This window comes from Alosa pseudoharengus, unplaced genomic scaffold (genome assembly GCF_046254945.1).
Source record: "Alosa pseudoharengus isolate Yale_2024_CS ecotype anadromous, Long Island Sound unplaced genomic scaffold, YU_APseudo_1.1 YU_APseudo_1.1_scf_24, whole genome shotgun sequence".
Taxonomy (NCBI): domain Eukaryota; kingdom Metazoa; phylum Chordata; class Actinopteri; order Clupeiformes; family Clupeidae; genus Alosa; species Alosa pseudoharengus.
Genome location: NW_027468689.1, coordinates 21,366,954 through 21,381,953, shown reverse-complemented (window position 1 = coordinate 21,381,953; position 15,000 = coordinate 21,366,954). Strand labels below are relative to the sequence as shown.

Genomic DNA, 15,000 nt, shown 5'->3' with positions numbered 1-15,000 from the left:
TGTGTGTGTGTGTTTGTGTGTGTGTGTGCGTGTGTGTGTGTGTGTGTGTGTGTGTGTGTGTTCGTGGGTGTGTGTGTGTGTGTGTGTGTGTTTGTGTGTGTGTCTGATAGATAGAGGCAGAAAGAAAGCTCTCCTGTTTGTGTTCATTTATGTTTATGCTTGCGTGTGTGTGTGTGTGTGTGTGTGTGTGTGTGTGTGTGTTCTTTGCATGGTTAATTATGTGCTTAAGGCATTCTGGGTCCTCAGCAGGAGGTTGAGGGGATTTCCTCTTCTCTCCTCCAGAGCCAATACTGAAACCATTTGTCCAAGCTTAGCGACCTTGGGATGACCTCGGGAAAATTCAGAGGCACACACACACACACACACACACACACACACACACACACACAATCCTGTCACGCTCTAAAGGCTCTTGTTGAAAGCGCATCCAGCTCCTGTTAGTTATCCTGATAAATTCTTTTCAGTGTGGAATTCTGTAGGACCCGGGAAAGGCCTTGAGATCCTGGGAATGTGGCTCAGGAATTGGCCATCATCAAACCCAGTATTCCAGCTTTCCCTGAGCAATTTCCATTTGTGATCAGAGATCTCTCTCAGGCTATCACTGATTCTGCCTCTGTGTGTCTGTGTGTGTGTGTATGTGTGTGTGTGTATGTGTCTGTCTGTCTGTTACTGTACATTTTTGGTGTATTCAGGATAGTTAAGTGTTTTTGTCGTTTTAACTCACTGTGTGTATATGCGTCTGTGTGCGTCTGTGTGCGTGTGTGCGTGCTTGTGTGCCTGTGTGCTTTGGCTTGACTATTTGCAGTGTGAGGGTGTGTGACAGACGGGAGATATTGATGGTGTCTCATTTGGTATTCTGTGTTTTCGGTGACATCTTTCTTCTTCCATTCTCTCTCTGTCTCTCTCTCTCCATGACCTTTCACATTTCCATTCCTTCACATTGCACACCCTCACTGCACTTCCAAAAGCCCCTGAATGCTGGCCAATTACCTTCGATTATGAGTGTCTGAATTGCTCGTAATGGCTGTATGCCTGGGTTAATACATGCTCTTTCATACACAGGTATCCATGGTGACCAACCATATCGGCACACATTGGTGTGTGTGTGTGTGTGTATGTGTCTCTGTCTGTCTATGAATGTCTGTCCATGGGTGGAGCATAGAAATAAACTTGCTTCATTTTAATATCAAAACATGAAAAGCAGACACTCTAACCCTTAACAGTGCAATTTTACGGTTAGGATATTCATGTTTGATTACAGATGCATCACTATGTGTGTGTGTGTGTGTGTGTGTGTGTGTGTGTCTGTGTGTGTCTGTGTGTGGGGGGGGGCAGTTTTGGGATTTGTGCCTTTGTTGATCTGTTGTGTATGTGTGTATATGTCCGTGTGTGTGTATGTGTGTGTATGCGTCTGCTATAGGTGTTTGAATTTCTGATCCGGCTCCACACAGCAGAGGGGTGCCAAGAGGAGGAGGAGGTGTACCCCTTCATCAGAACCCTCCTGCACTTTGACACCAGGGAGTTCCTCAACGTCCTTGCATTGGTGAGACTTGTCTCACACACACACACACACATACACACACACACTCACATGCGCACACACACACACACTAAACACACACTACACACACACTACACTGCGCATACACTCACATGCACACATAGATACGACACACACTAGTCAATACTGCCTGTTGTCAGTTTGTCTTATCTGGTCTGTCAAGCCGTGACAGGATTCATTGGTATATCGGTTGACCGATGAAGCTGTCGATTGGTTGATTGATTGATTGGTTGATTGATTGATTTACTGATTGGTTGTCCCTGTTGCCTCTGGCGTGCTTTGTCCCCTGCAGACGTTTGAGGACTTCAAAAATGACAAGCAGGCTCTGGAGTACCAACAGAGGATCGTGGACATTCTACTAAAGGTCAGGAAATGCCTTTACTCTGTCAGAACTAGGAATATGTACACACTCACACACACACACACACACACACACATCCTTTCTCTCCATCTATCCATCTTTGTTTCTCTCACTCACTCAGTAGCTTACTTTGTCTCACAAAACACAAAAACACAAATAGCACCTGACTTGACAGTGATGCACCATATCTTCATGCCCATCTTGACCATGATTCCCTGACAGAAGGGATATTGTATCTCAATGGGACCTTCCTGGGTAAAATAAAGGATAAATCAAATGAAAAATATACAAAAACAAAAATAGAGACTGTGTCATTTGCATAGTCTCTCTGGTTATTTAAGTTTAGTAAGTAAATAAGTAAGAATCGCACATTCAAGACCAAAGTGCCTCACACAGTAATGAAAATAATATAAAAGAAATAAAGCAGAATACCAAACATGTAGACAAGCATGCAGCGTTAGCATGTTATGTATTCCCATTGTGAGAGAAGTGGCGGCAGCGCTGTGTGATTCTCTGGAGGGGCCTTGATCAGCGGCGTGGGCTGGAGCGATGGAGCTTCCATGTTGATGATGGTTAAAGCCACTCAGCCATCAGTCCCCAGTCCTCCCTCAGTGCTCTGCTCATCAGCACAGCCCATCAGGGCCAATCAGGGCCAATCAGCTCCGAGAGCGTGATACTTAACTCATCACTGCCATCAGGAACCCTCGAAAGCCATTCGCAGCTGCTCAGAAATGCATACTTGCTCACTCTCTCCCTCACTACGCACACACACACACACACACACACACACACACACACACACACTCACACACACACATAGCATACACATATACACAGACAATTCTTCTCATTTCTGTGTGTGTGTGTGTGTGTGTGTCAGGTGATGGTGGAGAACTCCGACTTCACCCCCTCCCAGGTGGGCTGTCTCTTCACCTTCCTCGCTCGTCAGCTGGCCAAGCCGGACAACACCCTCTTTGTCAACCGCAAGTTGTTTGACCAGGTGAGCGCCAGTCATTCCCACGAGATTGGCATGATTGGTTTGTTATAAGGAGCTCTGGCATCCCACTGGACGGGCATGTTCTAGCTTGGCAAATGGATCGGGCCGGGTCCTGTTCTGAGCCAGGGTGTTCTATGATTGTTGTTTGAGTCATGGAAGAGATGTTTACTGTTTGTGTAAACAGAGCTAAAGTGCAAGCCCAGTAATGGAAGTCAAGGGAGCAGCACATTGATAAAAAAATGTGTTCATTTCATTATCTAAGCTCTTCTAGAGTTCACTGATCTTCAAAATCACTGCTCTCTTGTCGCTGGTGTTTTGTTATGTCTGGTAAATGCTGGTTATCTGCTGTGGGAGTCATTCCTAAAGAGTCTGCCTTTTAATTAGTCCACAACATTTGAACTCCCTCGTTATCACAGAGCACTTTGGTTAGGCAACAAAAAAAGAATATAAAATCTTAACAGCTGGTGTTTCTGGGCAGGTGATGCCACTGCTTCTTAATTTCCTTTCTGTTCCAGAACGTCTTCACACATGCCGTAAAAAATAGCTGTGGCACATGAAAGGTGTCTGGCTGCCTCTCCCCGTAGCCGAGAGCTCATTATCGCGTGCCGGCACAGTGCCGTATTGCACTCCGCTTCACCACGCCGGCACCTCACAGCTCTCCGGCTCAACACAGTCACCAAAATAATTCTCTGATGGTGCCGATCCATGGGACGATCTGTGGCCCTGTCTGTTAGGAGGCAATTAGACTGTGATCCAGGAGCTTCTGTTGTCTCTATCTCTTTCTCTCTCTCTCAGCTAGAGTTCGGCTGCTGTGCACTTTGTGTTTGTCCCTTTTGTCGTGGTGTGACAGACAGATGAAGTTCTGTGGAGAAAATAATGCGAGTGAGTGTATATTAAAAAGTGTCTCCCACTGAGAGGAGCTGTAAGGCAGGGATCACACTGGCCAGCGGCAAGCGGGTTTCCTATTGTCCTTCATGGTGGCAGCGCTAGCGTTGAAATTGGTTCAACTTTCAAAGCGCAACGCGAGCGTATTCAATTGTCAGTTTAGGCAAACCGTTTGTGTTACTTAGGAACGAGATAGAACTTATTATGGTCTGAGCGTTGCGTTACGCTTGCCGCGGCCGCTGGCCAATGTGATCCCCACCTCATAGATAGGCACTGAAGTGACACTGGGGAGCCGAGAGACCACAAGCTGTTTACATTCACTCAGAGAGATGACGTCCCCTTAGAATTATAAGGTTCTATCTGACATTTTTGTTATTTACATATTCTTATTCTGTGACACCTTAAGAAGATGAGGTGAGGTGTTTCTTGTAGTTGTATGCATTTTTGGACATTATATCTGAAGAGGTTTGTTCCACTTATCAGTATAAGTCTATGGAATTCTAAGACTTTGAAGCTCAATATCTCAGAACTACTCAGAACGTAGATAGAACCCTATAATTCTAAGGGGACGATGAGGTTTAATGCGTGATACACACCGAGTGAGCCTACACACACAGACGGAGGAAAGATGGGGCTGAGAGACCCATGTACTGTATGTGTCAGAGTGGAATATATATAGCAGGTGGATGTTGAAAAGGTGTTCTCTGTGCAGTGTAGTGTGATGCTAAGTGTGTGTGTGTGTGTGTGTGCATGTGTGTGTGTGCATGTGTGTGTGTGCGTGTGTGTGTGCGTGTGTGTTTCTTCTTCCCTGTTACAGGTCTTAGAATTTCTCTGCAGCCCTGATGATGACTCCAGACACACAGAAAGGCAGCAGGTACTTACAAACACAGATTCACAAAAAAAACAAAAGGAATAATTACACATCGTGCAGCGCAGGCTGAATGTGCGTACAAGCACACGCAGGTCAGGTGACCTCTGTGCTGTGCTGTGATTGGTCAACAGGTGCTGCTGGAACTCCTGCAGGTGGGAGGAGTGGTGCAGTTTGATGAGGGGCGGCTTCTCTACCTAGCAGAAAAGGCTGAGTTGTAAGTTTCATGTACTCTCTCCCACTACACATACATGTATGTGTACACTCACAAACACACACATTTATTTGTGAGTGAGCACATAAACATGCACACACACGCATTTCATACACAGGCACATTTTTTTACACACATGCACACACGCACATACACATACGCACACACGCACATACACATAAACACACACATACACAAACACAGACAGACACACACACATTTACTCACACATACTGTACTAATGCACAAACATACATACACTCACATATACACTCCAACTTCTCCTTAAAAACTCACCTCGGTTTCACTGCCTGCACCTCTCCTCTCCTGCGGCAAGTGTGTGTAGTTTAGAGTGCAGTCAATTTGAAGTAAGCCTCTCAGTGACGGTGAGCTCCTCTCCCCCTCCACACACACACACACACACACACACACACACACACACACTCACTGAGCCTAAGACACTGCCGCCCAGGTACAACGATCAATACACACTCACCGCAGCATAACAACACCAACAGAAGCAGCCCTACCCACCACCCCCTCCCCCAGCCTGAAAGATGGCATGACTTGCCTGGATTGATTCAACACCGTGAAAATGCCATTCAAGCCAGCACGCTCCTGTTAAATTAATGGAAAAATCTAGTCAATAGTTTCCTTAAGGAGTGTCTCTCTCTTTCTCTCTCTCTCTCTCTCTCTCTCTCTCTCTCTCTCTCTCTCTCTTTCTTTCTCTCTCTCTCTCTCATTTTCTCTCTGTGTGTCTGTCTCTCTCCCCCAGCTACCAGATCTGTGAATTTATGTATGAGAAGAAGCAGCTTTATGACAGGATAATTGATTGCTACCTGAAGGATCCCCTGAGAAAGGTGAGCTGTGCTACTTTTTCCCCATCTCTCTCTATTATTCACAGCTTTGTTTTCAACCTCTCTCCGCTTTTCAGCCTCACTTCTTCCTGAAAAATACAACCCCCCTGTAAAGATTTAAACAAATTAATGGTTGTTTTTAACTGCAAAACCATTTGCATAACTGAAAAAATCAGTTGCAGCTGCAGGTGAGTGTAAGAGAGTTGTTTTCCCTCTTTCCCAGTGGAGAACAGAGTTGCTTCAGAGATTTTGTGATGTCCCATTGTTGTCATGGCATCCAGATCCACTGGCTCCTGTCAGTCAGTCTCTGCCTCTGCATTGTAGCTTTGACATTGATACAACAAACATACAAACAAACAAACAAACAAACAAACAAACAAACAAACAAAAACCCTTTAGCAGCCTCTGCAGTTTTCTCATTTAAACACCCTCTTGGCTCTAAGATGTGTGTTAATCACATAAACATTAAAAAGTGTAAAAGTCAAGTATAATATCTTAGCTATATCATCCAGCGTTGTGGAGTGTTGTGACAGAAAAGACTAGGACATGGCTACATGGCATCTACAAACTGGAACATGCCTGGGGCATGCACTGTACGTATAGTAGGTCCTTATCACAGATCAGTATCTACCATTTTTCTCCATTGGCCACCACACACACACACACACACACACACACACACACACACACACACACACACACACACACACACACACACACACACACACACACACTATTACCAGCTCCTTTCCGTGCACTTCAGTAACTCACAGGGCTGCTGCCCTGAACAGATAAACTCTTCGCCTGTCAAAGCCATGGCCTTCCACTATTGTAAACTCACCCAAGCATCCCAAAAAAATCTATAATGCACACCAATTCTCTTCTGCAGCAATTTATTTTCGAACAGAAACAAACACTGAGCAGAGAACAGAAAAGAAATCCATGATTGGAGCAGATATGTCTCCTCGCATTGCCACTTACAGTCACTAATCTTGTTAGAAACATCTCAACTCATTTTCCGTATTGCTTATATCTCAAAGAGAAAATTACTTGTTCTAAAAAAGAAGGATGGAAACCATTTGTTGGTACAATATTTTTTTAACAGAATGGAGCTTTGTCTCTCAACATAGACTTAGATTAAATCACTTTGCTGAAACATTACTCTATTCAACAGATTATGTGACAATCAAATTTAGTGTGCAGAGATTTCTTCTGTTATTCCTCAGCAAAGCCCAAAATGCTATCTCCTCTGTCTCCTCTGCTGAAAAGGACAGATTTGGCAATTCTTTCTCCGTCTGTTTTTATATTTTGTGTGTTGGACCACAAAGCCCACATGAGATAATGGCCTTGAGTTCTCAGTTTGGTCTCTTGTCTCTATCTTTAAGACCATCTGAGTGACTCAGCCTCAAGACATATATGATATATAGTTTTGGTGGAGTATGAACGTGAAATGGTCCCTACATGCATTCACTCTGCTCAGGTTTGCTCTACATATTCATATAGTTTGCAGTAAGATTTAATGTCACAGTTAGCCTCCCAACTATGAAGTAGAACTTACTCAAAATTAACAAATGAATTGGTTCCCTTAGGTGAATAAAAAACAAAGATTTGTTTGTATACTTTACATTAAATAAAGTATCCCTTTTTCTGTAACGACTTCCGTGTGTCCGGAGCAAAGCAGTTGTTGACAAAGCATTCTCAATCTCATGAACACAGGAGGAGATTTTCAACTACATCCACAACATCCTCTCTATGCCGGGGTACAGCTCAGAGGAGAAACGCTCGGTCTGGGACAAAACCCTCCAGCACATCCAGGTACGGCACCCCCCAAGAATCCTACTCTTGATTGGTCTTAATACTGTATCATCATCTCCTATTGGCCTGACACGAGCATCCCTTTCCCCTTCAATGGCAGGAACTAGTGAGCATCGATCCCTCCAAATCAGCTGAAATGGTGTCAGTGCACTTTGCTGATGAAATCCAGCCAATTATCACCACGTTGCAGGTATCATAAACTCTGTTTGTCCCTCTCTTATTTCTGTCTGTCATCTTCAGATGGTTGTGAAGATTGTTTTGTTTATTGTTATTCATTATTATTATCATTGCATGTTTTTATCTCGTATCTTTTTTTTTCTTGTTTATATTTTTATGTTGTTTATCACAAATTGGCTTTCAGTCAGTAGACTCTTCAGTCAGATAATCCTAAACAAGCATCAGACGGACAGATGTGTCGATCAGATAGAGACCAAAACAGCAACATTTCCTGAACACAGAAAAGGCATCTCATTCTCAATATTGTTCCTGTCAACCGTAAAAGATCACACACACACACACACACACACACACACACACACACACACACACACACAGATGCACAGACATCACAGACATTCATACAGTCCACATCACCATGTACTCAAAGTCTGTGTAACTATACACACACAAATACAGTAAGTGTATAAGAAGGTAATTTGTCTCATTCCACACAGACATACAGCTACACACACACACACAAGCACACCTTCCATACATTTCCATCTGAACTTTCCCAGGTATAACATGAAAGTGTGTTTTCGCTTGGCCCCCGTTTATTGCCATTTGTTAGTGGTGGCAGTACTGGCGGTGGCTGATAGTGCAGCTTGTTATTGGGGAGTGACATGTTGTGGAGACACGGCCCCTTAAGCGTGTGTATCAGTAAATGGATTAGGTCCTATCTGCAGTCGGCTGTGTAATTGGGTTTGTGTTATCTGTGCTTCGCTGAGAGATGGGCTAGGTGCTAATTGAAAAGGCTGTTTTGTTCACATATTGGGAGTGTGTGCGGTGGCATGGCTGGGATTTAGGCAGTGTGTGTGTGTGTGTGTGTGTGTGTGTGTGTGTGTGTGTGTGTGTGTGTGTGTGTGTGTGTGTGTGTGTGTGTGTGTGTGTGTGTGTGTGTGTGTGTGTGTGTGTGTGTGTGTGTGTGTGTGTGCATTTGTGAAAAAACCGAGACACCTCCTCACTGAAGTCGAGTTTGTACCAGCACTAGCAACTTTGTGTGTGTATGCGTGTGTGTGTGTGTCTGTGAATGACTGAGTGAGTGATTGAGTGACTGAGTGAAAGAGAGAGAAAGTAAGGGAAACTTGCCCGCTCTACTGCCAACCCTCACGCATTGATTTGGCATGAGAGCACGTGGAGCCAATCAAATGAATGAATCTCACGTTGGCAGCTCTGCGACACACACACACACACACACACACACACACAACCACGCACATATACATACATATATACTGTATTTTCTTTGCACACACTGCTTTTAGTAACTTTTAGAGGACCACACATTTAGTTCAACAGTGTTTCAGCCAGATGGCAATTTGACAGTGTGGTAAGAGTCAAACTGAATCGCTTCTTCAGTGAATAAGTGTGAAATCACACTGCATTTAGTCTTGCTAGTGTGAATGAATGTGTGTTTCTATGTGTCTGTGTTTATTTTTCTCTCTTTGTCTGTGTGTGTGTGTGTGTGTGTGTGTGTGTGTGTGTGTGTGTGTGTGTGTGTGTGTGTGTGTGTGATGATATGAAATGTCATTTTCATCTGTAATTTTGCATATTCTACCTGTTTTCTAAGTTTTAACCTCCTTTCTTTCCCTCACTAGGATGACTACCTTGTGTTCCAGTTTCTTAAGAATCTACTTGACCCCAAGTGAGTAAATTGCACAAACAAATAAACAAATAAATAAATGATAAGTCCTCATAATAGCAGCTAACAATAATGCTAACAACAAACTGCAAACTGCACACCCCAGGGCTTTAGATTAACATCCCACACTGATAGCACTGGTGCCACCCATAGAGACCAGTTTGTTTGTTAATCTTGGATGCATATTTATTTGCCATATTGTATTCCAAGCATTCTCTATGTAAACTAATGTTTAAATGTTCCTCTTTGATAATGCAAAAGTATTTGAGAGAGAGAGAGAGCTACATCACATGGCCGTAGGATTTAATGGTGTGGACCATAATGTTCCAGACAAGTTTCCAAAACTATGAAAATCTTTTGAGAGCACCACAATAGGCTTTGATGGACTATCGTAAACGTGCTAATTACCAACCATTTTGTTCCAAAATTCTAAAACAATGATGTTTTTTAATACTTCAAAATAACATTTGCTAAATGAACCTTACATTTTTCAGTAGCCATAGGTGTGTAGATTTGAACAAAATCTAGTTTAGTTACCGGGGCTTTTACTGCCTGAAATATCCGATTTTGTTTACCACGATCGGAGTTTAGTGCTGGGCTGGTGGGTGCTTATTCCCAACCTTTCTCACAACACATCAACGGTTAGCCCGAGAATTCTCGTCGCAACCGGAGCTCCAAGCGGATTTGTACAGGCAGCCTTACAACACTGTTTACAGCTCTTCGAGTCACAGTAAAATGTAATTTTTGGTACATAGCTAATTTAGATAAACTTACAGTATGGTGTGGGTGCTTGCGTTTCTTTAGGAAATCGCCGTCTTGGTTTGTAAATGAAAAAGAAATGAATATTAAGTGACACATACACGTAAGAGGTTGGACATATGTGACTGTTGGTAATATGTGACGTTCCGATACTTAGGAGACCATTAATGCATAGCCATACATTATGTCTGTAGCCTATGGCATTCAATTGAAAGCCACAAGCACAAGTGGCATCTCGAATAAGCCATGGCTATGCCATCAGCTCAAGTGGCTGGTCTTTGTGTGAGTGTGAAAAAGCTTTCAGAGACAAACAGGCAGAATCACAGCTTACTGCTTGCAGACTCGAGCAAGTATTAGCCAACAGAATCAATCAATGAATGGACACGCCAGCAAAACTCAACAAAACAACCAGATTGGTGGAAATAATATTTATCAGTTCCATTCCAACCAACATTTGGTAAATACAATTGTAAATGTGATTAATCTATTTGCAAATATATTTATTGTCATAAAGGAAGTGGGTGTCTGTTGTACTGTTGTCTGCTGTAGTAATGATGGCAGTTTGGATGCTGACAGGTGTGCTGTGATTCAATTGGGGCATTCAGTAGAGGTGATGGATGCAGGAAGTGGAATGGAAGAGTAGGTTTATCTCCTGCAAACACACAGGCATAAAAATGTGTACAACTGAGTTTCTCAGCCATTTATTTCTTTTGAGAAAGCTGCTCTCTTTTTTGGTTTGGTGAGAGAGAGAGAGAAAGAGAAAGAGAGAGTGTGTGTGTGTGTGTGTGTGTATATGTGTGTGTGTGTGTTTGTGTGTGTGTGTGTGTGTGTGTGTGTGTGTGTGTGTGTGTGTGTGTGTGTGTGTGTGTGTGTGTGTGTGTGTGTGTGTGTGTGTGTGTGTATATGTGTGTGTATGTGTGTGTGTGTGTGTGTGTGTGTTTGTGTGTATGTTTGTGTGTGTGTGTGTGTGTTTGTGTGATGATAAAATATGAAATGTGATTTTCTCCTGTCATCTGCAATTCTGCATATTTTCACTCCAGCCCTCCACACAGTCTTTTTCGTTCAAACACTGAAATATGAAGAATGTTTTCATAAAGCATTCATTTGGAATGATCTGGTTGCCTCTCTCCCTCTTTCATTCTCTCTCTTTCTCTCTCTCTCTCTCTCACTCCCTCTCTGTCTCTGTCTCTTCTCCCTGTGTACTGTCTTAGAGCAGTATGTGTTCTTTTATTAGGTATCGCTGTTGTATCTGTGAGCGTACTCACTGTCAGACTGAGTAATGCCCTGTGTGTGTGTGTGTGTGTGTGTGTGTGTGTGTGTGTAAATCAGCGTGCTAGCTGGTCCCTAGACTTTTCATTTACTCACATCCCACCTGCCTCAACACACACACACACACGCACACACACACACACACACACACACACACACACACACAGGCAAAGGATCTGTCTCTCTCAGAGCTGCACCTGTACCCCCTGTGTGAGTCTCATGAGGGTGATTAAGGGAAAGATCTATGAGCTGCAGTCGGGACTACCCCCACATATACTACACACACACAACACTACATCACATCCTATGACATCTCTCTCTCTACCTCTCTCTCTTTCTGTTCCTCCCTTCTTTTCTCTCCTTTTTCTATCTCTCTCCCTCTCTCTCCCTCTCTCTCTCTCTCTCTCTCTCTTTGCAGTGATTTTTTTCCAGATTCATTCAGATCAGGCTTAGTAGAACAGTAGTAGGACTGAAGTGGGCTCGACAGGAATACCTGTGTCAGCTGCTGGGCGTAAGAGGGCAACCATGCCCTGAGAGAATGATATATACACATGTGTGTGTAGGGTGTGTGTGTGTGTGTGTGGGGGGGGGGGGGGTGATATATACACACAGTGTGTGTGTGTGTGTGTGTGTGTGTGTGTGTGTGTGTGTGTGTGTGTGTGTGTGTGTGTGTGTGTGTGTGTGTGTGTGTGTGTGTGTGTAAGAGAGAGAGAGAGAGAAAGAGTGGGAATGATATACGCACAATGTGTGTGAGTGTGTTTGTCTGTGTGTGAATGTGTATTCATGTGTCTGTCTGTGCATAGGAGAGTGAAATTGCAGCATGGTTTGACCCTGACCTTCAATGAAAACCGTCCTTAGTCACGCAAACAAACACACACTCATACAAAAGTGCACGCACACACATGCATACACACACACACACACACACACACACACACACATATGCACACACAGACATGCCTCTAGACCAGAACTCCTCTGGGAACCACATCTAATGGTGTGTTTTTTTGCTCTGGCTGACCTACAGTGGCCTGTAGAGGACATACTGTGCCCCCGAGATCTGCTCACATCTGCACACTCTAGGACTGCTCTGAACTCACTCACAATCCCTCGGTCCAAACAGGACGCAGCCGGGTTAGCCAGCTGTGCTAGCACTGCTGTGTTCCTATCCGTCACTCAACCTCTGTCTCAACGCGTTTGTGAACATTTATTTTGAAGCTTAAAAAATGCTTTTGAAATTTGATTTCATGTGCAAAGTGGCTGGCACTGAAGAAAGACAAAACCAAAAGGTGTAAGAGATAATGTGACTAAACACATCAGGATGTGCTCCTGGATGTTTCCACCACAGAAGTCCTTATTAAGGAGTTAATAACATGCACTCATGCAAACTCACTAAACGTGCCTTGTGTAGTAACGTGTTTCATCTCTCACCAAACTCGCTAAACGTGGATTGTGTAGTGACGTGTTTCATCTCTCACCAAACTCACTAAACGTGGATTGTGTAGTGACGTGTTTAATCTCTCACAAACATGTGAATGTGCTCCTGCATTTAGAACACTAAACACCTCATCTGCTTATTCTGTCGTTCTCATTAAAACTAATTTTCACCCACTCGTTTTCTCTCCTTTCTTCACCCTCTCTTTGATTTTCTCTCCTCTTGCTCATGCCTTCTTTCTCTTGTCCTCCTCTTTCTCTCTTTCTCCCCCTCTCCTTCTCTCTACATCCATCACTCTACCCTTTCACACACCCTTTTCCTCCCCTCTCTTCTTATCTTTCTCACCCTCTCCCTGACTCTATCTCTCTCTTGCCCTTTCTGTCTCTCTTTCACTCTCTCTATTCAGTGTAATCACATGGCATACAATATATGGCAAATACTGTATATATCTCACTTCTCTTTCTCTCTCTTTCTCTCACATTCCCTTTCATTCCCTCTCTCGCTATCTTGCTATCTTGCTCACTGACTCAACTCCCCCTCTCTCTCCCACTAACTCTCTCTCTCTCTCTCTCTCTCTCTCTCTCTCTCTCTCTCTCTCTCGCTCTCTCTATCTCTATCTCTCTCGCTCGCTCTCGCTTTCTCTCCCTCTCTCTCTCTCTCGGTGGTTTGATGACTGTTTCAATAAATTGGCTTTAAACCTCTCTGCTGCTATAGGGACCTAATGTGATCATGCTGACTGAGTAACAATAGATGCCTGCCAACAACTGACTGAAATAAGTGCATGTTATCATATGTGAACATTTATAGTCTCTCTCTCTCTCTATCTCTCTCTCTCAATTCAATTGAATTCCAGAAAAGCTTTATCGGCATTAATGTTTCAGCAACATTATTGCCAAAGCTCATTGTACTCATAGAAGGACAAATATGTTTAACAGAATAAAACATAAACAAATATGTTTAACTCTCTCTCTCTCTCTCTCCCCTCCGTCCTCCAGAGAGGGCGCTCTTCCCCAGTCCCAGGCCGTGTTGAGGCTGGGCCCAGACGTGCACGAGCAGCTGGTGGGCCTGCTCTGCCGCTTCAGCCCCCAGGAGCTCACCGCCTTCCTCAAGACCTCCCAGGACTACCGGCTAGAGGAGACCGTCCAGGTAACCGTCCGCTTGGGTCGGGGTGGGTTGCAGTAGAGTAAAGGTGATATACAGGACAGCGTTCTGGGCTGAGGTATGCTGTGGGATAAGGTCACTATTGTTTGGGCATTTTCTCACTAATATCAGGCAAAATATATCATCAGAACTTAGATTTACATGTATTGATTTAGAAGACACTTTTAATCCAAAGTGATTTACATATGTCAATTATATTACAAAGGATTATATTGTCCCCGGAGCAATTTGGGGTCAATTGCCTTGCTCAAGTGCTTAACGGTGGAAGGCTGGAATTGAACCCACAACATTTCAGGCTACTGCATGCTAGCCCAGCTCCTTGACTACTACGCTACCACCGCCAACTTAAAGAGCATAAATCATCAGAAGGAAGCTTGTTGCGGTTAAAACATTCAACAAGATAGCAATTAGAACATTCACTATCTGTTGTGTTAGTGCACATTTGCTCAAAAATATACCCCACATATCATCAGCTTAAATAAGGTGAAGACTGAAGAGAGAGAAGAAAGGGAAATAATGAGAGAAGAGAGGAACACCATGGAAAGAAGAAGGGAACAAGATGGACAGAACACAGTTCTTTCGATAAGAAAGTGAAGTAAACAGAAACTGGAGACACAGACCCGAACGGGGGACGAAGCTGTGGTGATGGCATACAGTAATCACGTTACAAAAGCCATATTGGCAAGACTGAATGCTTCTCATGTTGAAAATGTAATGCAATCCTAATGTGCTTTTTGGCTCGTTATGGCAATATGACTGAATAGTAAATGGGCTGTCCAGGCAGTATTGTATTAAGAGATGGAGAGAGATGGAGAGAGATGGAGAGATAGACTGGTGTCTTGCCCTGCCCTCTGAGGCCCTTTTCTGCAATACGCGAGGCTAGGGCACACGCGGGGGGGGGGGGATGATCAATAGAGTTTTACAGGCAGTGGCAGCTAATAAATATTTTATCAGTGC

The 15,000-nt window shown here is 43.8% G+C and overlaps 1 protein-coding gene across 1 annotated transcript in view; it reads left to right on the top strand.

Annotated features, from left to right (window-relative positions):
• Window positions 1-15,000, top strand: part of vps8 (VPS8 subunit of CORVET complex) — a 93,588-nt gene that overhangs the window by 29,700 nt on the left and 48,888 nt on the right. Inside the window, exons 26-35 of the mRNA XM_076303450.1 lie at window positions 1,421-1,543; window positions 1,854-1,925; window positions 2,803-2,922; window positions 4,622-4,678; window positions 4,807-4,889; window positions 5,662-5,746; window positions 7,460-7,558; window positions 7,659-7,748; window positions 9,376-9,422; window positions 13,878-14,028. Coding sequence (XP_076159565.1) covers window positions 1,421-1,543; window positions 1,854-1,925; window positions 2,803-2,922; window positions 4,622-4,678; window positions 4,807-4,889; window positions 5,662-5,746; window positions 7,460-7,558; window positions 7,659-7,748; window positions 9,376-9,422; window positions 13,878-14,028 — 927 coding nt within the window. The remainder of the gene's footprint in view (window positions 1-1,420; window positions 1,544-1,853; window positions 1,926-2,802; window positions 2,923-4,621; window positions 4,679-4,806; window positions 4,890-5,661; window positions 5,747-7,459; window positions 7,559-7,658; window positions 7,749-9,375; window positions 9,423-13,877; window positions 14,029-15,000) is intronic.